Consider the following 25,826-nt stretch of genomic DNA (forward strand, 5'->3'; position numbering starts at 1 on the left):
CTGGTGACCCAAGCCTGAGTTTGTGCCCTCATGAAGGGGCAGAGCTTGTGTGTTAACTCCCAGCACCATTTGCCATTGCCTTTGCCAGCAGCCTGCTCTGTGAACAGCTGCTGGAGTACCAAAGGCCAAAGGGAAGTGTCTCAGATTTGCCCTAGTCCTGTCACACTCCAAGTCACTGGAACGTGTCCAAGTGCATGGTAAACTACAGGCGGTCTCTGCAGAACAGCCTGTACAGTTGACTTTAAGTGAAACGTGAATCATCTCAGTCCTAAATTATTTTAATCCAATCGTCATCTGTGTTGAAGGGTGTAAAGAGACAGCAAAACCAAGAGAATGGCTGCCAAGTGGAGGATACAGGACACAAATAAATCTGCTAGGATGAAATGAAATTTGAACTAATAATGATTTATTCAAATGCCGCAGGGGTTACAGTATGAACCACATGTAGAGATACTCAGATGAGATGAATTTTATAGGCTTTCCCCTGTATGACTTTTATAGACACAGCAGAGGTGAAGGAAGGCAAAGCTGTTAGCTACACAGAGTACACACAAGGGTTTTGAAGTGCTCACATACAAATTCTCCCTAATTAATATATGCTTTACAAGTCTCTTGTAAGTAGATGAGCATGAACAGCTGTAGTTCTTTTTATAGATACAAACTAATCTCTAATACATGTTGAAGGATACAGAGATCAACATGCTGTGGATTCGTAAAGCTCTTCTAGCCATGGAAGTATTCTTTTTATACCCTCTAAAAGTGGAAGGGAATGCAGCAGAGTGCAGTCTTGAAGAACACTGCTTGGAACAAAGTCATGGATTGGAGCAAAGGATCTGGCTATTAATGACACATATCATACACTCCTTGTTAACACATCAAACAGCACATGTGAGTTAGACCTCTCTTCTTGACAGGTTCAGTCTTTTGTGACCCATGTGAAACAGACAACATTTACTAATGTTTCTTCTCATCTTTTAGTAGTGTCAATGCCCTTCATGACAAAGAAAAATTACATGTTTCATGCTTTTAAATACTTTTAAAAGCTTCAGCAATAAGTCATAATAGAACTTCTTAGACTTGAGAAATATCTTGGAACATGTTTCCTGTACAAAAATGTTCTCTCTCTTCTTTCTCCTTATTGCTAGCTGCACATATTATCAAGTTAATATTGTCCTCTGCTGGGAGACAATATCCTGTTGTGGTAGGTGAAGGGAGAGACAGTAACAGCTCCTTTCCATCTCTGATGCCTATGATTTCATTTACATAAAACCACTGTGGATGGTGTTTCTTTTGGCAGTTTATTACCAGCCTGAATGCCTCACATTTTTCATGATCTAACTTTTGTCTGCTGCAGAGGTCATTATCAGCTTCATTTTTAGTTTTAATAACCTTCTTTTTAATAAACCTCAGTCTGATCTAAGTTTCCAATAGTATACTTCAAAACAATGCCCCAGACCTTCTGGAACCCACCGATTTTTCCCCTCAAAATAATAAGCTCATTACATTTTTATTGATTTTATGAGTTTTTCTGATGTGACATAGGGAAGAATTGATTTACTTAGGACAAAATGCTTTGCTGGGTTCCCTCCATTATTGCAACCAAAGGGAGAACTGCTGGAGGGCCTATGGGGAAGAACTGTTTCAATAGCTCTTTGTGCCCTCTTCTTTTGGGCTCAGCCCCACTTTGGACTGACTGCTATGAATGGCAAATCAATTTTGTTCACTTCTTATGTGCTGTAAGACACACCAGGGAAAAGCTGAAAGTCACTACTGACAGAAGTCTTTCCCTTTCAGGGGAAGGAAGTACAATCTCGCGGGTTTAGTCACTGCAGAGGAAAACCCTCAGCTAGACAAATGCTGCTCTTTAGAGAAGGGGAAAATTAAAATGCCAAACTGGGGATGATGTGGATTCCATACATCTCTAGAACAACTATTTTGGGGGAACTAAACCTTGTCCTCCCAATACTTACTTTAGAAAAGCACATCAAAGGGTAAACAACTTTGACGCATCAAAAAACAGATGTATCGACTTACCTATAAGACATTTCAGTACAAACATTTCTTTGTATTCTGCATTCTTCTCATGAAACCTGCTAAAGGAAAGTCAGAAGGAGTTGCATAATAATCTCCTATAGCTCTGGGGAAGTTAGCTGAGAATGAGTTCAAATCATCTCTTAAGCCACTGTTGGAAAAGAAGCTAAATATGGAAAGCACCATAGCTTTTTCCTCAAGCATTACTCCTTTTTCTTTCCCTGTCTCAAATTAAAATACAGATATGAGACTTCAAATTACTGTTAAAGTAAATTGCGTTTTGTTGGGTTGTAGAAGACAACAGGGAAAAACATGTCATTAATGAAAGAAAGGAGCACTGACTGTATAATTAAGTTTACATTTGGTTGAGAAACGTCACAATAATGAAGAAACCACCTTCAGGAACTAATATACATTTCCCCCCAAATTTCACAGCTTTAGCTCTAATAGCTTTTGAAGTTAATACACTTAGTGAACAAAGCCAGTTTTGAATATCATATTTCCCTTCCTTCTCAGGTTAATCCTAGAAGGCTTCTAAGTAAGGTCTGTACAGTGGTGGGAATGTACGTGAGCAGAGTAAAATCCAAATGAAAGAAATTTTTTCATGAGCTGCATAAAAAAGAAATATTAATATTACAGTGTGACTCAGATCAAGATGTGATTCACTGGAGAGAGTTCTGATGCTGAAAAAAAATCACTCCTCATGGTTTTAGCCTTGCTTGTTTTGGTAGGAGCATTTCAGACCAATCCAGGAAGGTATTCTGGATTCAGCAGTCCACAGCTGTTCCAGAGCTATTGGCTAAGGTGATATTCTGGCTTGCACCACTCAACTGCTGGACTTCTTGTTCTGCTTGTGAGTGCTTGATTTAGGGTACAGGAAACCAGAGTTGTATCTAGAAGGCAGCTCTACTCCTTGGACACTGCTGGATGTTATTGTAATACTGGGTATCTGGGCTGATGATGATCCCTGGCGAGACTCTCCTTTTCTTTCTCCAATACTGTTCGGGTTCTCACTTTTCTAAAGGATGCAAAGATTTACAAGAAATGGACAACACAAACATCTACAAGGAGATCCCATTGAATCATCTATTAAAAATTACATATATTTAGCACTTTGCTACTCCCCATGCCTGAAAAGCAAACTTAAATAATGGAGAGAAAAGTATTCTGAACATTTTTTTAATATTTCATTAATAACTTATAAAAAAAAAAAAAACCTCTGTTAAACAAGCTAATGTATTCAAGCATTAAAGACTGCATTTGCTACTTTTTAAGTGCTGGTCTGCTTTGAAGAAAGAGCAGGCTAATGACAGCACATTCAACTATGAACAGAAATACTTGGAATATGTTCAGATAGCCTATGGAATCCATTGGATAAAGAGTTTCTCCATAACCAGGTAATGCTTAGGATCATTGGGCAAGAGGTAATGTCAAATGTAGTGTTAACATAATTAATAGATAATTTGAAGGGGGAAGCAAACTACATGAGGTAAAAATTAAGGAAAGATTAACTGGCATTTTTGATAAGTAATGTTAGCTGTCACTTGCACAGGACCAAAAAATCAGTTAGGATCAGACTCACAATAGCTCATAAAGATGATTGCTAACAATAAAGGGACAATTTAAGGTGATTGTATTACATTTGGGTTAGTGCTGCAAAGATAAAATGACTTTGTTTTCATCTGTCAACTCTTTGCTTTTATTTCCATGTCTGCTGAAAAATTAAGGCAAGTTAAGTCAGTTGTGAGGGATCTCAGATATTTTTACCATATGCTGTAGTTATGTTAGATGAAGAAGAAACAGACACTAATACAACATACAATATCTTACTAAATAGATGACATGGCATGTTTCAAAAACTGACCTTGATTTCCTCCAAGCTGCGTGTTTTAGATGTTTGCTGCAACCCAAAACAGAGAACATTAAATAATTAACAAAATCACTTCCTACAGCAGTACTTGCCACAGGACTAAGGCTGTCTCAGAGGTACAGCCAACAGAATGGCTGTCTCAGCTTATCATATTCATCATTAATATAAAGATGGCACCAAGTCAATGCTTCTGTGCTCCACTAAGGAAATCGCAGACCTCATCAGAGGACTTAGTAAATTCAAGAAAATATTCAAGTTCCTTGGACAAGTTGGACTTGAGTAGAATCCTGTAGTACCTACATCCTCCTCCTGCTTGGTTTCAGCAGTGGTCTACCCTTTGTGGTAATGTTTTCTGCATTGTGCTGGGAATATTGTGTAACTTTTGCATCTCAAAAACAACTTAATTTGTCCTCAGGGACTGGGATTGTCATTAGTTTTTGTTGCCAAATATTAAAAGAATAGTTCTTACAGTAGGTGTAGCCATGTACTCTGTGACATTCAACTCCACCATCAATATGTCATCAGTATCTGAAACAGCTGTCTGAAAAATGAACACAGATAAGACAGACATAAATAGCATAAAGGTAAGTCATAATATCTGACTTATACAAAATGCATAGGGGAAAACAAAAGGACAGCAGAGGACTGACTGAAAAGCAGTGATAGATTAAAGACAGGCTTGTTTTTACATCTTAACATATGTGTTTATTTGGTAGCAAATGATGAGACAACAGAAAGATTGACCAAGTAATTTGGACAGTGAAAGACAAATATTACTAAATACACACTTAAAACCAAACACGAGACAACTCTCCATTCAGATGCTAAGTTCTCTAAAACAGCAGCAGAAATGCAATGAAGACAGCTGAATAATGAACCAGAGTGGGAATAAAAAGCTGATGACCTTTTACAGCCCCTAAGTCATTACTCATTGTGTTAACTCATAGGTTATCCACTTCTTCTTGGCAGAAACCTTCGTGATTAATTATGGTACAATGTGCAGATTTGTTAACTTGTCAGTTGTCAGAGAATTTAGGTATTACACAGTCTATTACCTTCCCACAATTCCCAGAATCCTGGCTTGTCTGTTTGGCTCTTATGTCCCTAGTCTGAGTTGTATCTTTATCTGTTTCATAGGAAATTTGTCTTCTGGCAAGTCTGGAGACCATACTGGGAGTATCAGTTTCTGTTTCAGTACAGCCCTAAAATTAATACAGCAAAAATAATAGACAGAAATCATAAAAGAGACAGGCATTGTATAAAAGGCATTCCACAGAAGTTCCGCCATATATAACTTCATGAAATATCTGCTTATAAGTACAAATAAAACTATCAAGTCTGTTGCATCTAAAATTCAGCTTACTTTTTTTTTCCTCCATAGGATGCACTGCAAAATTTGAAAGAAAATAGTGTTTTGTTACAATCTATTGTTGAAACTTCTCTGATGCCTCTTATAGCTCCAAGGAGACAAGGAGTGTTTCCACAGTACTACCCACTTAGGAAGCACAGGTGTTTGGAGGAATTAGGGCCAAGGTTTCCAAAGGGGCTTGGGTGGAAGCAGAAATAAATAGAAAGAAATGTCTCAGGACTGCAGAATCAGTGCTTTAGAGATACTTTGTTTCAGGAAGGAGTCCTGGGTTTATAAACTTTGTTCCAATTAACGGGAAAACAAAATCATGTTACTGAGGGAGTCTGTTGTTTTTTTAAGAATCAAGATTCACAGTGTGAGAGATGCAATATAAATATATTCCTTTTCTATTAGCCAGTTTTAAACCTTCCACCTCACTGGAAGCTACCAGCCAGAAGAATTTAATTTTGATTGGACTGAGAAGTCAAAAAACCAAGAAAGGGCAAAGAAATTGAAATATGACTGTTAAAAACAACTGCCAGAATTCAGTGCATGGCTGGATTAGATACAATTATTATCCTGACTGTGAAAAAGAATTGCCAAGAAAATTTTGTCTTTTCAGTTACTTGGAAATTTAATTTGAAATTATTGCAATGAACTAACTAACATGCTTATTTAGTTAGTAATATAACTTCAGGTTACAGGAGGGAGCCTGGATGCCAAATATCTTTCCTTGTTTTCAGCTGCTGTGTAAAACATTTGTTTCCACTTAGACTGGCAGCAGCAAGCTGTTGAGGTCTTCTGTGAGAAAGATTCTGTAATGGATTTTCTGATTTTTCTAAATCTGATGATTAATACGTTTCCAAATACATCTCACTTTCAGAAATCCTTATCTATTTTATTACAACTTTGCTTTCACTAGAGAACTATTTTGTGACTAGCACTTTCTTTTTTCTGCGTCCAAACTGCAAACCTGTGGTGAGACAAGCACAACCTAAAAGTATGATCAGACTTTCAACTGAGCTCTGACTCTGTGCTTCCTTTATTGTTACCGATAGCTAAGGCATTATCAAGCCTTACCTATTGGTAACAATTGACTTTCTAAAATTCCTGTTGTTACATTTTTCCACTCATCCTTCAGTGCCACCAACCATCAAGAAGAAAATTATCTGCATTCTGCTTGTACACTTCATCCTTCTGTCTTTAATTTCGCTTTGTCCCTCTACTTTCTCTGGAGCTTTTATAACAAACACCATGATGCATTTAATCTAAAGAATCTACCACTTGGAAGGACTCTATATGAAAATTAATTGCTTTGCAATTAAAAACGGCTATATAGGAAGTGTCTCCCTTACTGATTCACTGTCAGAGTGAGAAGACAGTCTCCTTCTTCCTCTCTGCAGCCCACTTATCTCAGAAGACTGGCTGGTTACAGTCGCCCGTCTGGAGGAGTGGTAACTGCTGAAGGACCGTGAGTCTTTAGGAGAAACTCTCAGTAGGGGTCCAAGGCAAGGAACATATGTTGCAATGGCTCTTCTAATGGAGAAGAGGTAGAACCAGTCAGATTTTTTTTCTGTTAGCACAAAAATTCAATCATCATAAACAACGCATTTATTCAGAGAGGAACTAACACTGCATGGACTGGAAAATTACTGGGTACAAACAGAGTTTTCAAGATACCTCATATACAATCACCCTGCAAGATCACTTATTCACAGTGTTCTGCAGAACTCAAATTTATTGCTTGGCAGGGATAAGGGCATTAAAATATAACTCTTGGAACTGAAGGGAGCTATTAAAACAATGTTTTATCTGCTTTCAGCTTAATCGGGGCAAAAATAAAATTCTATCCCTTTAAACTGAACCTCACAGAAGTACTACATAATGAATTATTTTAATCTTCCCCTAAGCAGCTATTCTAGCTCCTCTTACACATCTGTTTGCTGGCTATCTGTAGAGTTGTACAGAATGTGCATTTATATTACTGTATTACTTTGCTCATATGCAGCATTAGGAAACTCTGGCCTAGCTTCCCTCTTCCTGCCAGCCTTCCCCACGTAGATGTTCCTGCCCACCTCTGCTCTATCCAGTTCTGCAGTAGGTCTTTGTAAGCGGTGAAACAACAGTCTATCTGTGGCTTGGCTGCCATCTGTCAAATCTCACTGCCTGCATCTGAACTTGGAGTGGTAATGACCCTTCATGTTACCTGTCAGAGGAAATACTACCTGAAATATGAAAGCCTTGAGGAGGATGCACAAAAGGGGGAAGAGGTGGTTTGGCTCACTGTATTGCCTCTCTCACTGGCCTGGTTAATGTAAAAGAGTGCTATTTGCAACACTGCCCAATATCTGCCTCTCATGAAGGCAGTGAAAAATTTATGGTACTTCCCTTTGAGATGGAAAGGTTTCCATCTTTTAGCATGCAATAGGTAAATACAGATCAGGATCCATAAACATCTCTAACTACCATCTGCTCAGTAGTTTGTTCCAAGTACAAATTCCACTGACATTTCTATGGCATTGAGGAGTGTTCCTGGGGAGGGCAAGGCTGTCCTACAGAATTAAAAAGAGCAAGTGAAGGAGAGTTCAGGTACTAGACCTAAGTGTGACTAATTTATTCCCAGATTTTCTTTGTTATATTAACCATAGCTTGTAAGAGTGAACTTACCTGTATTTGGGGTGGGTGATGGCATAAATGATGGGGTTATGAATGACAGAAGCTTTGGCAATCACAGCTGGTATGGAGTTCATGAAAGGTGTCAAGAGATGTGAATACCTGGAGTAATGCAAACACATCATATATTTACTATTGAGTTCTGCATTGTCTATGCAGTTAATACAGTAGCAAGGCAGTGTTTTAAGGCTCTAGAGAGAGTAAAAGGGGAGTCTTGTACCAAAACAGTGAGAGAAGAAATTCTCAATCCTTTACCTGTAAGGATCTACCTCAGTATAATTGCACTTTGGAGAAATATGATTTTCTTGGGGCTTCTCTGGCAGTATTTCACTACTAGGATACAGGATGGTGGTAATTCCCATGTTATTTAACCTAGAGACAACGTCAGCCTTTAAGGCCTCACCATCCTGGAGAGGAAGTTTTTCATCATACTATGGGAACATATATGCTTTGTGATGCAGTAGAAATGGTTTGCCAGTTGCAATACAAAAACCATTTTGTCAGCTGCCTGAGTTTTGAGCTGCCGCTTCGTGTCTTAAGGCTTTCCTCTGATAAAAATGTTCCCCATGTGCAATTTTTAACGTGGTTTCTCCTGATCATACTTTAAAAACATTGATTAGAGGTATAAATCTTCACATTGATTAGAGGTATAAATCTTTACAGGTTCTGGATAGGACACATGAGGCTAACCTTACTGGAATGGAGATTTTGACCCTGAGCTGAGACAATGCTTTGGTAAGGCTGATGGAGAGTTCAGCTAACAGAAACAAACAATGGCAAAGCCCTGTGTTTAAGTTACTAATTCCCAGAAAATGCAACCTGTAGACCAAAACTATTAGTAAGCATGACTGTGTGCTAACTCACTATTCCCTATTCAAAATATTTTCTAAAGGAATTAAGGTTCTTGCTTCCTTTTTCATATGTTGTTGGTCTGTCAGATGAGTTGTCTTTAGTCCAAGACTATAGCCACAGACTCCATGTCTGCCTCCCATACGTAGCATGCAGCGAGATTTTATCTGAGTCCCTCGCAATAAAATTTCACAGGAGACATCCAGGCTTGGTCTGTTAACCTCTGAAAAATGCCAGTATGATTGCCTAAAAGATATAGTTCAGAAATGGAAAAAATATGAATGAAGCTATGTTGCTCCCCAGATATCTTCATAAGCAAAATTTGAAAATGCTACTTGCTAACATACTGCAGGATTAGAAAATTCTTCATTTGTTCAGATTTTTGAGAGTGTGAGACATGGAGCAGAAGTCAAGTTCAGCAGATACTTGATCCTCCCAAGGCAGATGCTGAATCCTACATGACAGTGCAACAGTTCTGCGTAGTGGTCAGCTTCATGCAATCACTTAAAACATTATTTTGTGTGACAAAAATGATCCTTGTCTCCCAAAATGCTCCATCATAAGTAAATTTGAGCTGTGTGTCAATTTTAGGAGCATCTACTTTTTATCTCTGACTTGAAAAATACAAAGAGAAGGGGTTTGTACTGTCGTAGGAATCATCCAGTTGAGGTTTTGCGGGCGATAAGCCTTCCTAAAACAGACAGTCACACATTTTAGAGAGGCTAAACTAGAGGACAGGAAAGTTCACATTTTAAGGTGGGAGAAATAACCCCATAGAGTCAAGGCACCTGGATTCCCAATCCTTTACTTATGCCTGGATTGTATCAACTGTCTGCTGGCAAGCTATGTGTTTTAATACTGTCATGCTTCTGTTGAAATTACTGTATAAAATGCTGCCGATTAAATAGATGAGGAACATGGTTTGATGATTTATATTTATGATCTTTTATATCCAGCATCAAAAAGCTGCCAAGGCATGTATATACTAATTTTGAACTTGCTTATACATGTAAGGAATTTCAGCAGTTGGATGTGACACAAAAAAATGAAAATACTTTTGTAGATTAAATAGAGAAAAAAAAGAGAATCAACCTCTGGGAGGATCTTTTTGGAGTGATTTATTTAGCATTTTGGTGCTAAATAAAGTTCAGATAGTTCAAGATTCTCCTAGCATGGAGAATGCATTCAGAAATCTTCAGCATGGCAGTTTATGTTGTCAGTAATAATATTATTTTCTTCCTCTCTTTTCTTAAAATTTTCTTAAAGTCAAACTAAGCAAAAATCAGTCAGCATATGCCCCATTTTTTAAATATCACTCCTAAATATGTGAATGTTTTGGAGACTCTTCAGACATCAAACATGATAAGTAGCTTTGACTTTTATGTCTTTTACAATTCCACATCTTCTGCTTTCACTGAATATTCCTTTACTGATACATTTATAATTACCCAGCAAAAGCAACCAGAGCAACCACAGAGTATGGTGACCAGGAAATGACAAAAAACAAGATGACGATCAGTGCAATTTTGGCCATCTTCCACTCATTTTTCATCCTCTGGTACTGTTTCTGGAACTCTTTATTTCCACGTTTGCATCCAAATGTCTGAATAGACCTAGGAAAAATAAACATACAACAGCAAAAAACAAAGGTAGGGAAGTGAGCAAATAGCTTCAGGAAGTGGGGCAGCAATTACTCTTCTGCTACTTTAGGCTAAAACTCATGCACTTGCATGTTAATGCAGGTACATGACCTATTCTTCACAACTCAATGTACTTCTGTTGCACTAATCAATGGCAAAATCCACATGTGCTTCAATGAAAAAAAAAATAGTCCTGTACCAAAAGATTTTTTTCCACTTAAAGCAAATATTCAAGCCAATTGAATAATGCTGAGTTAAAGATAGAGAAGTCTTTGCTTCTCTGGGTCCTGTTTTGCTACCTTGCTGTCTCTTTCTACTTCTGAGCTACATGACCAGAACTGCTGTTATCTATGGACTAGTACCTCTAGCAGGGTACCAGTGGAGCCTGAACTGGCAGGCTGCCCTTTACTTTTAAGGCAACAGCTTTTTGTTTCAGAATCCTGCTATTAAATCTTTAATCTCCTTTTTGCCCTTGACTTTTTTTTTTTTAATTTATAGTTCAATTCCATCTATTTTTCTGTGAAATTGTTATTAATACAATGTCTTTAGGTGTTTCTGAGGTCCCATTCTGTTTTTATTCGGGTTGGTTAATTCCTGTACCCTTTTCCATGTCATTAGGTAATATAGTGATACGCTCAGGCCTAAACTCAGGAATAGCCCTTCTAAAAATCATACTTCTTACCATGTTGACTATTGACAGAATTCTCTTTTGGTTTTTAGTTTCAATTGTGTTTACAAAATAAGTGTAAGAAACATCCCAATTTTCTTCTTTCTTTCTTTGTTTTAAGAAAACGATCACTTAAATCCAAGAATAAAAATCTAGGACTGTTGGCTACTTACTTGTTGGCCTTCTTAATAGCCTCAAAGATAGAGACATAGCTGTATATGATAGCAATCAAAGGAATGAAAAAGACAAAGCAGAAAAGCAGCATGGTGTAGGCACGGACTGATGGTGTGAAAGTCATGTAGTCCCAGGAACAGGAAGTCAGCAAACCCTCAGGAACATAGGCACCTAAAAGGAAGACAGGAGAAGGCACAGACCATGAAGTGATTGCTATTCTGAGTGCAGAAGTTAGAGAAGATACTCAGAATAACATGGGATTTAGTCCTATTCTCTGAAAGGGAGAAAAGGCTCTAAAAGGATAAACAATTCTTCATGTCAAGGGCTTTTATATTTTCTTCTATTTTTTCCCTTATTGCCTTTCTGTTTAGCAGTCTAAGGTTTCAGAAAACGGAATAATTTTGCTTCAGTCTTGAATATTGTTTAAACTCATCATAGTCAAAGGGAATCTCTCCAAATACTTATTTGGGTTTTGGGCCAGAGCTGTATTGTTTTTTAAATATCTCCATTTCCTGTCAAATTGCTTACTTCTTAAGGAGTCAGACCAATTGCTCTAGGTACCACTTCTCTAAGCACGTGCAGATAAGAGAAATTTACTGGGCAAAGGAGAAAGAGCTATTGTGTAGACCAAATTATTTTGCCATGAAGTAAAGCTAAGTAAAAAAAAATAAAAATCATGTTCTACATGAAATAAAACATATTCTCTTTAAAGGAACTGTTTCAAACTGTTAAGTAAATAAATTGGCAATAGCAGCATCTTTTCACTTCAGAATTTTAATTGTAGCTGTTTACACTGATATTTTCTGTTCCGCTCTTAAAAATATTGCACCAGATGTTCTCAAATGCATCTAATTACAGTGTGAGAGTTCATACTGTGGGCACTATTACAATCTAATTACAAGATAATAACACCCTTCAAGCAATTATTCCACCTTCTTCAACTAAAAATCTATAATCTAAAGCTATATTGTCATCTTGTTATTCTAACAGCTCCTCACTCAACTAAAGACTGCTTCTGTCAGTATTGCAGTTTGCCTGCTTAAGCATGCTTCATGTTTAGGGGGACCAGAATGGCAATAATGTGACAATAACAAAACTCTGCTGAAATTCTACTTAGTACCTGGAGTTGGTTGTTGCATCCTGTACTAGTCAAACATGTCTATGTTCTCACCTCAGTTGGCAGACACATTCTCTTCTGGAATTAGAGAGCAGAATGCTGGGCTGGGGTTTTGAGTGATGAGTTCATTCTAACTCAGTGACTGCAACTGGTGACTCTCCGGAAATAAACTTAATGATAGTGAGACAGATTCCAATGAGGAAGAGTAACAGAAACTCGCTTTGTCACAAATTGCAATGAGCAAGCTGCTGTATGAATGTTCCAATTTCCATGTGTAAAATTAACATTTACAAAAGCATTTTAGTTACTACTAAATGCCATGCTTATTGGAAGCCAGTGACAACACCAATGACAGAATGGAGAATGTGACAACAGTAAGTGCAATATGTCCATCCAGAGCACAGTCAGATCTCCTGGCACAAATGCTTAGACTGTATTCCTCTTTTATGTGAGTAAAAAGAATTAGATTGACACTTCTGTCATAGATAGCACCTTTGAGGATGAAAATTTATCAGAAATAGCACAAATATATTTATTTAACTAATATATTGTTGAACTTGATTCAATAGAATAGACGTGGGATAATGAGGAGGTGCATTCCTCATAAATTTTGGCCATGAATTTATCTACTGTTCTTTATGCAGCAAGTAATGTGCTTAAGGAAAAGTACCACTGTCATATAATATGCTGTAATGCCCACTGCATTCTTTTCTTTTGATTAGCGACCTTCAGTTTCAACATGTATTTCATCTCTTTTTTTTCAAATTGGTCTATTTGAGCCTCATATGTGAGCTATTAATTCAACCCTCTTCTGTACCTGTAACTGGTCTTTAATCCAATATTATGAGGGCAAAAAAGTTTTATTCCCATTCACTTACTCCATCCAAAGAAGGGTGGGAGACTCCAAGCCAATGAGTACAGCCAGACTCCTACCAGGATTATTAGGGCCTTCTTCTTTGACGTCACTCCAACAGAAGCCAGAGGTTTAGTGATGACAAAATATCTGTCCAAGGCAATCACCATCAAAGTGATCATAGATGTAATGCCAAAAAGAGCTCCGCAGAAGGCATACAGCTCACAGCCTTGCAATGAAGATGACAGAAGTAGCAGTGAAATTAATCTACCCATGGTAATTATTTCTAGGAGAGTTCAAGTCTGTGTTTCTTATGAACTAATATCTTCTGGAATTTGTAAAGCAATGAATCTTGAGTTTTCCTGCAGTTATAATGCTACTTCAAAGCTGCTGTCTGTCTTGCTAATTATATTATCCATGGAGATAAACTTCAAAGATTTTGTTTGCTTCAATTGGTGGAGACAGTAAGACTTAACATACTTTCACACATTGATTTCTGATTTTTCTAGTGGGATCATTTCAGCAGTCCATTAATACCTCGTTTAGCTCCAGTTTTACTACAGGTCCCATAGAAGCAGATGTTTTACTTAACAATGGGATATAGTTACTTGGGTGCTGTTCATATCTCAAGGGCAGCAAAACTGAAGTAAACATGAATATATTAATGAGTAATTTAGCTGAAGTAAATATTCAGCTCATGAATACATTAATGAGTGAATTAAATTGTTCAAACAACCTAATGATTAAAAGCAGTGGTTTGGATTAGTTCTAACATATGCAAATGAACTCTTCATGGAAGTAAAATAAAATATGGTTTTGGTCATCAAAGATCAAAATAGCAATTTTACTTCTCTGAGTTTCTGTCAGTTACCTGTTCAAGAGGTAAAGACTAGTCTTCCTCTTATAATAGTTATATTGGAAGAAGGAAAGCACCGTCATTCCACATTTTCTTACTATGCAGGAAGTGTTAACATTTCTCTTGTGAAAAATCGGGTTTTCCAGGTTTTTTTGCCTCGCTATGCCAGGTGCAAGTCCCAGAGCAGGTAATTTGGAAGGGCTTTTAAGCTGGTGTGCTGAGGGGAGTACTTCTTGTCAGAGGACTCTGACAGTAACTAAGGCATGAGGTGACTGGGGAAGAACACTGGCAATATTAGTGCTATGCCTCATGTTGACAGTGGTGCGTTTTTTATCCGTCTCACTAATATAATTTTCCTCTCACGATGGCAGTGCATTTATTGCACATGGACACAAATATTCAAAAACATGTTTGTTTCAACACTGGAACAATGTCGAGAAATGTTCTCAATATTGCAAGAGTACCTGAGGGTAGATGAATTAACTGCCACTATGGTAAGAACATACATAGCGAAATCTTGGAAAAAAATATATACGAACCTTTCTCACCAAAAATCCAGTGTTTGTAGAGGCTGCTGGTGAAAAAAACTGGAGACTGTGTAATGGACATCAGGAAGTCACTAACAGCTAGATTGATGATGAGTATGTTGGCTGGAGTCTGAAGGCTCCTACTCCTACAGAGATCAGAAGAAATGTTGCTAAACACTGCTGCACTGTTAATTATGCTGTTGCTCGTTCCTGTGAGCTTACAAATACCAACTACATGGTAAGCTAAAGCAGAGTGATTCTCGTTTCCCTCATGGGAGAATACAAGCAAGGCTCAGTTTTACACCCTTATACTCCTGTGCACTTGACAGGATTGTTTTGATAACCAACTCAGTGATGAGGATAAATCACACTATTATTTAAATATTCTAACCAATGCACTGCATGTCCACAATTAACAGGAAGTTAAGTTGATGTACACTATGGATGTCTGGATCTGGGCCCTGCTAAGCAACAGGGATTAAGCAAACTCACTGTGAACCACATCAAGCACTTGGCTTTACATCAGTTTTTCTCTGTGACACTCATTTCATTGGCCCAGACTGTCTTTAAAAGAGCAATAAGCAACCTTCAGTGTATTCTGCCTGCTTTTGTTATTCATAATATTTCAGTACTGTGTTTTAAAGGGTACACACAAAAACTCCACCAAGAGCTCTTCACTTTGTGGCTCAGTGTAACTACTTAGCTCCTTTCTCAATTTCAGTCTTAAACATAATTTAAAAAAATCAGTGAAAAAAACATGGCTTTTTGCACTGGTCCAGAATCTATCACTAGGACCACTGTACCCTTTCTGTCAATTCGGGAGCAAGGAGGTGTTATTAGTAGGTGCTTATGGATTGTGTGTATTTATTAGTAGTCTGTGAAGCCACTGAACGCATTGCTGTTTCAGGCAGCTGGTTTTTTATAGTTTGTCATTACCTGAGCCTGCTTGCTAAGCACCTCAACTGTTTTCTGAATTTCTGATGTACTTGTTAGTCAGCTATCGTATCCCTTTCTGCCTTCTTATCACCTTCAAATAAAGACAAACTATGTCCTCCAGTGGAAGTTGCAGTGCCATAACTGGATATCCTGTATGGGACCAGCCAAAGAGCTGGGCTGGCTCACATACTTACTTCATCCTCACGTATCTGATCTGCATGCCAACACCTTTCCTCTTCTTAAGGACACTGTCATTCTCACTTAAGTGTTGGTATCTACTCTGAATGAATGTGCTGAAACCTACTGCCCATAAATAAAGGCTTGAGACCAAGACAACTTCCATCTACATTCTAGTGATCTAAGTTAACACAGCCAAATTATCCTGTAATTTGTTGCTGTTGTTTTGGTTTATTACATTAGTGCCTGAAGAACAATCACACAGTAGAAGTTCAGTGGCTTGAACATCATGTCAATGCTCTGCCCCAGTGTGACAAATCAGACACAGAGTGAGGAATGAACAGGAATGGTGAGCATATGACATCGTTGTCAGAGATCCAATGTCCATCAGATATAAAAGCTGGAATGTGGCTTTAGTTAAAAGGAAACAAGCCAAGTGTTGGAAAACGCAAATAAAATGGGACATGGCCACTAATGAACGGGGGGAAGAAAGAAACTGACCAATAGGAAACAGGAGGAAGGAAACATCTAAAATAGAGCAGATTTGTGAGGTACAGAGGTGCAACCCAGCCCATCAGTTCAATGGAGACATAGCCAGTAGAAAAAAATTTACAGTAACATTTCTGCTTTGGTTGCATTTCTATTGCTTGGCTTATCTGGGTGGTTCTTTGCAATTTTGCTAACAATTTTGCTATGGCTGTAATGGAAAGAAGTCAGAGGGAAATGGAAGGTTGCCACTCTTTTCCTACAGCAATCCTGCAGTGTCTTGGTGCATTTTACTCTGCAAATAGTCAGACAGTATTCCTGGACTGTGTTTGCAGCACACGGGATATAGTTCAAGTTCATACATTGCAATATTTAAAAAGACATTCAAAACAAAGGTACCTGCAGAAAGCATAGAGGACCAGGAAATTACCCAGAGTTCCTGTAATGCCCACTATAAGAATGACAACTCCAATCGTATAATGGGCATGATCTGGGACATCCACTGTGGGAAAGGCACGAGGAACATCTTGCACTGTCATCTTCTGTGGAGCAAATAAGAGGTCATAGGTATATTGCCAAACTTTTCTGAATAAGCTGGCATGTGCTTCTCTAGAAGGGAAAACGGTCAAGAATGCAAAAAGACAACCAAAAAAGTCAGAATAAGTTCAAATTCCATTTACTGCTGATCATCTTTGAGGGATAAATATGCCATCAGCAATGCAAAGGGCAAAGGCTGGTTTGTATGCTTACTGTCAATTTAGAATTTTGGTGAAGAAAAGCAACCTATTCTCTCTCAAAGAAAAATAATTATCTAGAGGAGAAAAAAACCCAGGAAGGGACTTCTTTCATTGCATCTGATATAAAGTAATGCAGCATTTAACAAAAAGTAAGTTTCCTATAGATTTAATTTCTGTACCTGTGAAGTGCAACTTCAGTTATCCTCTGACATCACAGGCTAGACCCCTCTAAGTAGAAATGTTCTATGGATAAATAGGCATTTACTCCTTTAGCAGTATGGCTATTTCTTTTTTCTCACTGAGTAACACTCAATTTTGAGCTGCCTTCAAGAGCTGATTACCAAAAGCCTGGCAGCTTGAACAAGAGTCTTTTGGAAACTAAATTGAGCATCAGAAAATCTAAACCACAAATCCTTTCTACCTTATGCCTGGTTTCCACAGGCACACCAGTTCTGGTTTTGGTCTGCCTGAACCAAGGTATTTTGCTCTCTGTGAAGTATTTCATAAACCACTAGATTGAAGCATTTGTGTCTTAATCAGTTACTATCTCAAAGCAAAATTCGGTAGCCAAGTCTGAAGATTGCAGTATTGCAAATGGGTATTTTTCGACAACAGAGGAAGACATTACTTCTAAATACATCTGGAATGAGGTCATTACAGGCAGTGTGTATATAAAACCGATGTGCCAGTAGCAAGAGGTGAACCCCAGGAGCGCCTGGAATTCTGGATGAGATTGCTTTGTATGCTGAAAATCTGCCCACAGCAATCCTCAACCACCAGAGCACACTCCCTGGGTTTCTACATTAGCAGCAATGAAATGCTGGACAAACACTCTGATCTTAGAGAAAGAAAACGTACTTCTGGCTGTTACTGTAATTGGAGCAAAATGTTCAGTTTGATACACTAACTGAATGACAGTATCATGGCATTTATGGTTCAGGTTCCTGCAGCAAAGTGGAAGTTGACATAACATCATTAACATCAATGGGCATCTTGCCTGACTTGAAATTACTGTGTTCAACACACTGCCAGTAAACTAACAAAAATAATCCCATACTAATAGCAAGTGGATAGGGAAAGTGTGAGATAAAACTCTTTCAAGTATATAAGATCAGGTGTTCTTTGGTTTGGGTTGGTTTTAGTTCTCCTTAGTCTTGTGGCTAGAACATTTTTAAACACCTGTTCTGCAGAGAGTTAATTATGATTCTTAGTGGAATGGATATTTCTGATGTTTTTTCCCTGTAGTTATCCATTTAATCAGAACTGGATCAATGTAATAGAAATGAAGCAACTAAAGGAGCTTGTTTTGTCTACAAAAAACAGATTAAAGTGGCTTTAATTTGAATTAAACTTATGGAGCACTAAGCACAAGGAAAATTCTGAAAGATAAATATAAATACATGGAGAAACCACAAGAGAGGTAAGGTTAGTTAAGGGAAAGTAAAAGACTGAAATCACTTATTCATTAATGAAACAAGTTCAGAGTCAACAAAAACATCAAGTGTGAGAAAAAGTAAAGGAATAATATTTATACTGGAGCAGTGCTAGTGCATAAATTATAAAACTGCACATATAATCAGGAAAAGGTGTGTGGCAAAAGGAATAAATTAGCATTTTAGTGTGGACTTCCTGTAGGCCTTGGATTTTTCCCAGAGGATACAACTCAGCTGTTCTCCAAGAGATAGAAATCCATTATTTTAAAAAGTAGTTTCACTATTTTCATTGGAAATACAATTATTATTCCTTACATCAAAGAAAGGTACAAAGTTGATCAAGAAGGGATTAGATCAGGCCTAAGCACTTGAAATCCATCACATAGACACAGCTTCCTCAGTAGAAGACAAAATTAGATGCCTGTATCAAGTTCAACCCTGTGTCTTCTGTGGGAATCAAAAGAAAGGACAGGGAGAAAATGATAGTGCTTGAGAAAATCAGGTCAGCAGGATAATCAAGAAATCAGATAATTCCCAAAGCCTTTCTCTATTTAGTTTCTCCAGTGCATTAGCCCTGTTTATTCTGTCTTGTATTGTCATTGCACAGTACAAGTACTTGGTTGGCAGGGGAGAATAAAAATCCCCCTGTTGAAATCCATATTGTAGCACTTGTCCTGAACAACTATTTCAATTGCAGTGTTGCCTTGCATGTTTTCTGTTCAGTCTGCTTTCTATAAACACCTTGTAACAAAGATATTTGGACTGAGGCTGGCACTAATTTAACATTTTGTTGGCAATATGGAGAGTGGGATTGAGAACACTCTCAGCAGCTTTGCTGAGGACACCCTGTTGTGTGGTGTAGTGGACATGCTGGAGGGAAGAGACTCCATCCTGGAGAGGGACATGAACTTGAGAGGTGGGACCATGCAGACTTCATGAAGTTCAACAAGGGCACCTGCAAGGTCCTCGGTGTGGGTCAGGACAATCCCAAGCACAAACACAGGCTGGGTGAAAAAGAGATTGGGAGCATCCCTGGGGAGACGGTCTTGAGGCTGTTCATAGAATGGTTTAGGTTAGAAGGGACCTTAAGATCCTCTAGAGTTCCAACACTCATGCCGTGGGCAGGGACACTATCCCAGGTTACTCAGAACCTGGCCTTGAACACTTCTAGGGATGGGGCATCCACAGCTTCTCTGGGCAGTGTGTTCCAGAGCCTCACATCCTCACAGATTTTTCTTCCTGATATCTAGAGGAAACCTACCCTCTTTCAGTTTGAACACATTACCCCTTGTCCTACCCCACTATGCCCTTGTAAAATTTCCCCCTCTAACTTTCGTGTCCCTTTAGGTACTGGAAGGCTGTTCTAATGTCTTCTCAAAGCTCTCTCTCCCCCAGGCTCAACAAATCCAACTCTGTCAACTTTTAGTCAAGATTAAACGCAGGTTTTATAACTTTGTTTGGGTATGTATGAAAACAGGCATTTTGCTAGAGTTGTGTAAGAACTTATGTTTTTAATCTCTGGAAGGCATATAATTTATTATTTATTTACACTATAGTTTTGTTGTTTTGAAGAACCAATTTGAGAAGTGCCACGCTAGTTCAGATGAGCATCCCTGACAAAACACCAGCCTGCCTTTAGCCAGGACTGGGCATTTCCAAGAGTCACCAAATGTGCATAATGAGCAGTGATGTGGGAATTTAATTTTACAAAATCTTAGTAATTGGTTTGTACCCCAAAACAGCATTATTATCCATTGGAAAGGAAAAGCTTAGTTCTCCATAAATTTTAATCCTCCCATATGGGGTTATGGAGTTGCTGTGTCTTCTTTCCAGCAGGTTTAAATGTGTCCTTGTAGAAGCACTAGAGTAGAGGGAAGCAGCTAGGTTTAATGAAGTTTGCCTCCTTAAAATGGTCACTGTTTTCCCTAAAGGAGTATTTGCCTACAGCCTACAACAAAACAGCTAAAACAGAATGGTGTTTGCAGTTGTCTTGCAGTAAACTTGCCTGAGACTTACAAACTTGAGACGCTTTCTGGGAGTTTGGAGAAAAGCAAGTATTTTATAGATAAGTATGTCTAAATCCTTGCTGCAGCACAATATGGGATCTCATTATTCTATATTTATGACCTGCTGCTGCAGCTGCTTCCCAGGGAGGCAGAATTCTTCCTTGAGGGACAATCTGAGGAACCAGCTTGCTTCTTTAGGAAGAGACGGACTAAAGCTTGGTGCAATCAGAGAAGGGAGTAAAAATGAATCAGCCACAGGGCAGATTCATTAAGGCATATAGGCAGAACTTGTATTTCACCATGAAGTTTTTCAAGACCCTCCAAGACACTAATCTTATGACAGTTGAAAGGATAAAGCAACTCCTTTGCAATCTAAACCAAAATCATTACTCCAAAGTGATTTGTCCAGGTAACAAGGAAGTCTAGATCAGATATTAAACCCAGGAATATTGTTGTCCTACTAAAGCTAACTGTGATGATGGTAGGAGCAAGGCCATGCAAGCAAATACCTATAGTAAACATAAATCATATCTGATATAGCTCATTCCTCACAGTTTCAAAATGGCGAGAGTACAAGATCAGGTTTAGTTATAGCTACAGGGAAAGAAGAAATCCTCATAAGGTCATTTGGGCATTTGAACATATTTCAGTGCTGATTCTGACTGATTGATTTGTATGACATCAATTCCAAAGCCAGGAGCAGAAAAAACTATGTCAAAGACATGTTTTTCAGCTACTTCTGCCTGATCATAGCAGAAAGATTGTATCTAGTTTGGTGTAAAACAAGTCAACAAAAGGAGAAAGAAAATAGGGAGTGCTATGTGGTTGCTTTTATGACTTCATCTAAATTCAAACTGTAGGTACTGGTTCTGCAGGAAGAATGTTTTAATGGAATAGAGTCCAGTTCCAAAACATCGCAAGTTTTGGCAGTCCAACACTAACTTTGGCAATGTAACAAGTTTCATTGTTCTTAATTTTCCTACAAATGCAGGTAAGGAAGCCACTTATTTACGCAGTAGGACTTAAAAAACCAATGATAGTGTTAGGCATTTTACATTACAACAAGTTACATGGTTTAGAAAAATTATCTGACCAGAAACACTGTAATTTCCTGGGGTTCCTTGTGTGGTTTTTGTACTGCCTACCTAACAAGAGGCCTCAAACAACTGATAGCACTTATTTTCCTTTATAGGTCTTGCTCTGATTTCTGAGCTTGCCTCTGTGGGCACTTGCTCTGTGATGACAGGCAGCACAGAGAGGAGTGTAATCCCCCCTCAATTATGGTTTCAGCAGGGTGACGCTAACTGCTAAGCCCTCTTTCCAGTAGACAGCAGGGCTTGCCATAGATGATGCTTGTCCTGTTGAGCAATTTGGATAGCAGATTTTGTATCCTATCTCCCAGATTTAATCTCAGCCGCAAGCAGCACACACTGCTTTCACTCTTGAAACTCTCTTAAGCCAGTCTTCGTGTCAAGTTAAAATGAAAAATTTTGGCCATACAGACACTTGACCTAGGGAGAGGAAAGGGACAGCTAATCAGATCTTTCAGCAGAATATGGAAAAGATCAATTTTTAATTTTCCAGTGTAAATCACTGTGTCCCCAGAATCCTTTTCCATTTTGCCATCCGCTCTCCAGCCCCTTTTCTCCCTCCCTGCTATGTTCAGCTATCCTTTTTCACATGTTATCCATCTAATTTAGTCTTGTGAGCGCCTTGGCTCAGGACACCTCTTGGTTTATTTTTCTGTTATATACTGCAGATATCCAGGTTTTATTAAAAAATAGATTTTAAAAACTTGAAAAATTAGGTTGGTTCATGTTTTCATTAAAAACTTTTAAACAGACTCTTGTAAAAACAGCACATGAACAAAACCTGCAGTTCTAATAATATTCAGAGACCAAACCAGGAAGAGGACTCCTGAACACCTTGGGTTTAGGCTTGTGGGGTGGGATGGAGAAAATTCTCAGCAAACCCAAAAAATTCCATACTGAAATGTCATCACTACATATTCTCGCTTTCACAGTTCCAAGGAAAATGTCTTTCTCTTTAGTATATAAAAACTCAGAAAGAGCTTTGATAGGACTTACCTGAGAAAACCTTCCAAACAACTTTTTTGGGTAACTGCACATAACTCTTTTAACATTTACATAAGCACTCCACTGCACTTAGAGATTATTACAGAAATTATGTGGATTTCTGCCCTGAATAACAACACAAGAGAGCATTGTGTTTGAACTGCTAAAACAGCAGTTTAACGTACAAGAACACCCTGTTTTGATAGTTTGCAATATATTTGATGCATTTTGCCATTAGACATTCCTGCCTGTCTTCTGCCCATACTGCTCTGCTGAAAAACATTGCTCATACAGCCCTTTCTGCATTAAAGAAATAGTTAAAGGAATAAAAAGATGTAAAAGTTTTCGTTATGTCATTCATTATTGCATTACAGAATTAAATGTGCACATGCTCCTTAACTGTCTGTTTACAGTCCTATAAATGTCATCCTCACCAGAGATCTACATGCTACAGCTTTAAGTGACAAAAACTACTTACTGTTGGAGTTTTGAGAGGCAGATCCATCAGTGTGTAGGCACTGGGTTCCGAGTCATTCCATGCATTGAAGGACTCCACAGTTTTGGTGCTCTTGGTGTCCTCGGAGGGACAAAAGATCCCCTTCTGAATGGGCTGATTGTTCAGGTGAACAAAATGTAAGCAAAAGCCAAGAAAGACAGCTGTCCTCTGAATTTGAGTCAGCCAATTTACCTTTGTGTGTGTGAAGCAGGTTGTTAGATTCTTTGGAATGGTGTGAGATCCTGTGCTGAATTTCTCACTAGAGCTTCAGATTGCTTCAGTCCATCATCAGCTTAGCAAAGGGCAGCAGCGGCGGCTTCCATTTAAATACGGGAGAGGGCAGAGTCCGCACATGCCCAGTTTGCAGCTTGTTCCATCCTGATTCCAGCCTCACTTTAATGACAGTATAAAACTGATGCTCACTTAGAAGTGCTGGTATCTGTTTTTTACCTTTGACCAATTTATGTCTGAATTTTAATACTATTCCCACACACTGTCTCTGTATGAAGACAAAGATGTTAAAAGATGGAGTTCACTCTCTTAAATATACAGTTTTTTTCACCATATTGGTGAGTTAATTTTTGTAGCTTGCTTTTAAAGAAGATGCATGTGTACAGTTCTGCTGAAATTGTCAGAACTCGAAGAGATTCTGATATATAGCAATGTGCTTGTGTGCACTTCTGTCTTGTAGAATTTAGGTCATGGTTGTTCATTGGTCTACTTCTAAAAATAAACAAAACATAGGGATAAAACCTGACATCATCCTTTTCTGCTCTTTAGTTAAAAAACAAAACAGGACAAAAAACTCCACACAAATACTTACTCAGAAAACAGCAAATATCCATCTGTTTCAGGAGTTGCCTGCTTTCTTTTCAGTTGCGTTTAGGTAAAGTACACATGTAGGGGTTCTCATTCACAGAAGTCCGGCTTTACATTCCACTGTGCAAAGAGATGAATTGCTGAATTCCCAGTTGAAGGCCCATTACTGTTGTAAAGTGAAGTTTAATTGCAACAGAGAATTAGGCACAGCGTGTGAAAAAGCTCCTCTAGCAGATACTGCAGCCTGAGTATCACAGTTTAGGCCTTCCACCCACTGTCCAAATGACCCTGATGCAAGCTATTAGCTTCACTGCAGTTGGTATTAAAAATAGATGGTGTGAACTGTTACTGGAAAGCCTTGGTGAGAAGGCTGTGTTAGTAATGGTGGGAACTGCATTCCCCCAGCTCTGCACACTTACCTTTCCTTAAATGAACACCTGCAGTACCTAACTATAAACTGAAAGATTGCATTTCTTCGTATGAATGGGAGCTGTGCCTCTGATGAAAGGCACTCACCTACAGTGTTGCAGTTTCCCTTGATAGTCATTTAAGGAGGAAAGCAATCCTTGTTGTCACCAGGTCACTGAACATTAACCAGCAGAGATGATGCTTAGATGATGCTCTCAAACCGTGACACCCTAAGAAGAATTATTAGCAGGCCCATTATGAAAGGCAGAGAGATTTCATGGAACGTCCCTGCCCTGCAGTGTTGGTAGGTGCAACCAAGCCAGATTTAAACCAACTGTGGCAGACCTGCACCTAGAGGTGGCTGATCCACTGACAAGTTTCACCTTTGCCAGTGTCTGAGATTCTATAGTCACTTTGTAGAGTGTGCTCTTCCCTTCTTCTCTGTCTGACATCAGACACATGAATATCAGGGCAATGGTGGATGTGACATTAATTTATGAACTTCAAAAGACATTGATGTGAGCTCCAAATCCACCTCTCTGTGCATACACAGTGCTTGAACTGTAAGGATGCTGCAGCAAACAATGGTGTTGGACATTTTGGGGGACAGGACCTTTTTGGAAAATAAATTTGAATTTTACTACTAAATAGTCAGGAGATGTCATTACAGAAAGCCACAACCAGAAACTGGCCAAGGCTCATACTATCTTCAAATGAAGCTTATTGAGTAGAGCAGAAAGTACAGAAATGCTTGACATGCAGAGAAATGAGACAATGGGAGGTCTTCCATGTGTGAACTCTACTCAAAGGAGTCGCACAAAGTTACATCCTGATCTTGTCAAACTGATAATATATAAAGTTTGAGACATACAATCTTCAAGACAAGCATAAATACTAGATCAGATGTGATCTTGGCCTTGACATTCTCATTTTCTTTGCTTTTTGCTTAGAGCCTCTTGGTTTTCTGCTTTATGTCTTAGTTTTGGACAATGCCAACACTCAATCTGTTTACGTACATAAAGCTATCCTTTTCCCTGGGTCACAGATGACATATATCTTCCTTCTTATTTCCTCTCATCTTAACAACAGGTCAATGCACTGAAAATATATCACTTCCAGTTAGCCTAGAAACATTGACTTTTTTGGGATTTTTAGGGGAGCCTGTAATATGTTTGGCTGAGTAATCAAATCATAGAATAAATATATATTTTTTAAAAGTAAATTTGACATTATAGAAGTCATCTTCCTGCTTTATTAGATTTGGTGTTGATATACAAGCCGTTTCAGAAAGATTACTTTGATTAGTTCAGCAGTTGCTGAGAGCATATTATGAAAGAATGTGCAGTATAAAAGGAAACAAAGGAAGTTTTCCCACTGGGAAGCAGATGCTGGTCCAAACAGGGGTACTCATTTTGTATCCTTCCTTAGCCTTAGGACTCCACTTCTGTGAATGCTGGCCACTTGTACGCTAGGAAAACTATTTCTGAAAATTGGCCCCTAACAGTGAGATTCATGGCCAGTGGAGATGTTCTCATATGATGGTAGTAGTTGTGTGATCCTTTATTATGGCCAATTGCTAGAGACAATTCAGCTGCCCTGTTTTATGTGTGATGACTCAGCTTCCATGGGAGGAGAGGAATTGTTCTAG

The 25,826-nt window shown here is 38.5% G+C and overlaps 1 protein-coding gene across 2 annotated transcripts; it reads right to left on the bottom strand.

Moving 5' to 3' along the window:
* Positions 1-384: 384 nt before the first annotated feature.
* OPN4 (opsin 4) lies at positions 385-23,080 on the bottom strand. Of its 2 annotated transcripts, none has more exons than XM_066324182.1 (12): positions 22,934-23,052; positions 16,604-16,746; positions 14,618-14,751; positions 13,248-13,451; positions 11,252-11,423; positions 10,220-10,384; positions 7,917-8,024; positions 6,605-6,785; positions 4,957-5,103; positions 4,371-4,442; positions 3,896-3,931; positions 385-2,090 (listed from the first exon to the last, which is right to left on the bottom strand). In XM_066324182.1, exons 1-12 carry the CDS (start codon positions 22,958-22,960, stop codon positions 2,082-2,084), a joined length of 1,398 nt encoding a protein of 465 aa, XP_066180279.1. In that variant the 5' UTR covers positions 22,961-23,052; the 3' UTR covers positions 385-2,081. The 2 variants fall into 2 exon arrangements, with proteins under 2 accessions (XP_066180279.1, XP_066180280.1); XM_066324183.1 differs by lacking the exon at positions 385-2,090 and adding an exon at positions 2,758-3,049 and having other exon boundaries at positions 22,934-23,080.
* Positions 23,081-25,826: the final 2,746 nt, after the last annotated feature.

Source organism: Sylvia atricapilla, chromosome 8 (assembly GCF_009819655.1).
Source record: "Sylvia atricapilla isolate bSylAtr1 chromosome 8, bSylAtr1.pri, whole genome shotgun sequence".
Taxonomy (NCBI): Eukaryota; Metazoa; Chordata; class Aves; order Passeriformes; family Sylviidae; genus Sylvia; species Sylvia atricapilla.

Bases quoted from the DNA above. Each gene is read 5' to 3' on its own strand.
- OPN4 (XM_066324183.1), bottom strand. From the start codon at position 22,960: ATGGATCTGCCTCTCAAAACTCCAACA. The intron at 6,786-7,916 runs GTAAGTTCACTC...CTTCTCCATTAG, and splicing joins ATCACCCACCCCAAATACAG to AAGAGCCATTGCAACATATG. The intron at 3,932-4,370 runs GTAAGAACTATT...TTTGGGTTGCAG, and splicing joins AGTACATGGCTACACCTACT to CAAACATCTAAAACACGCAG.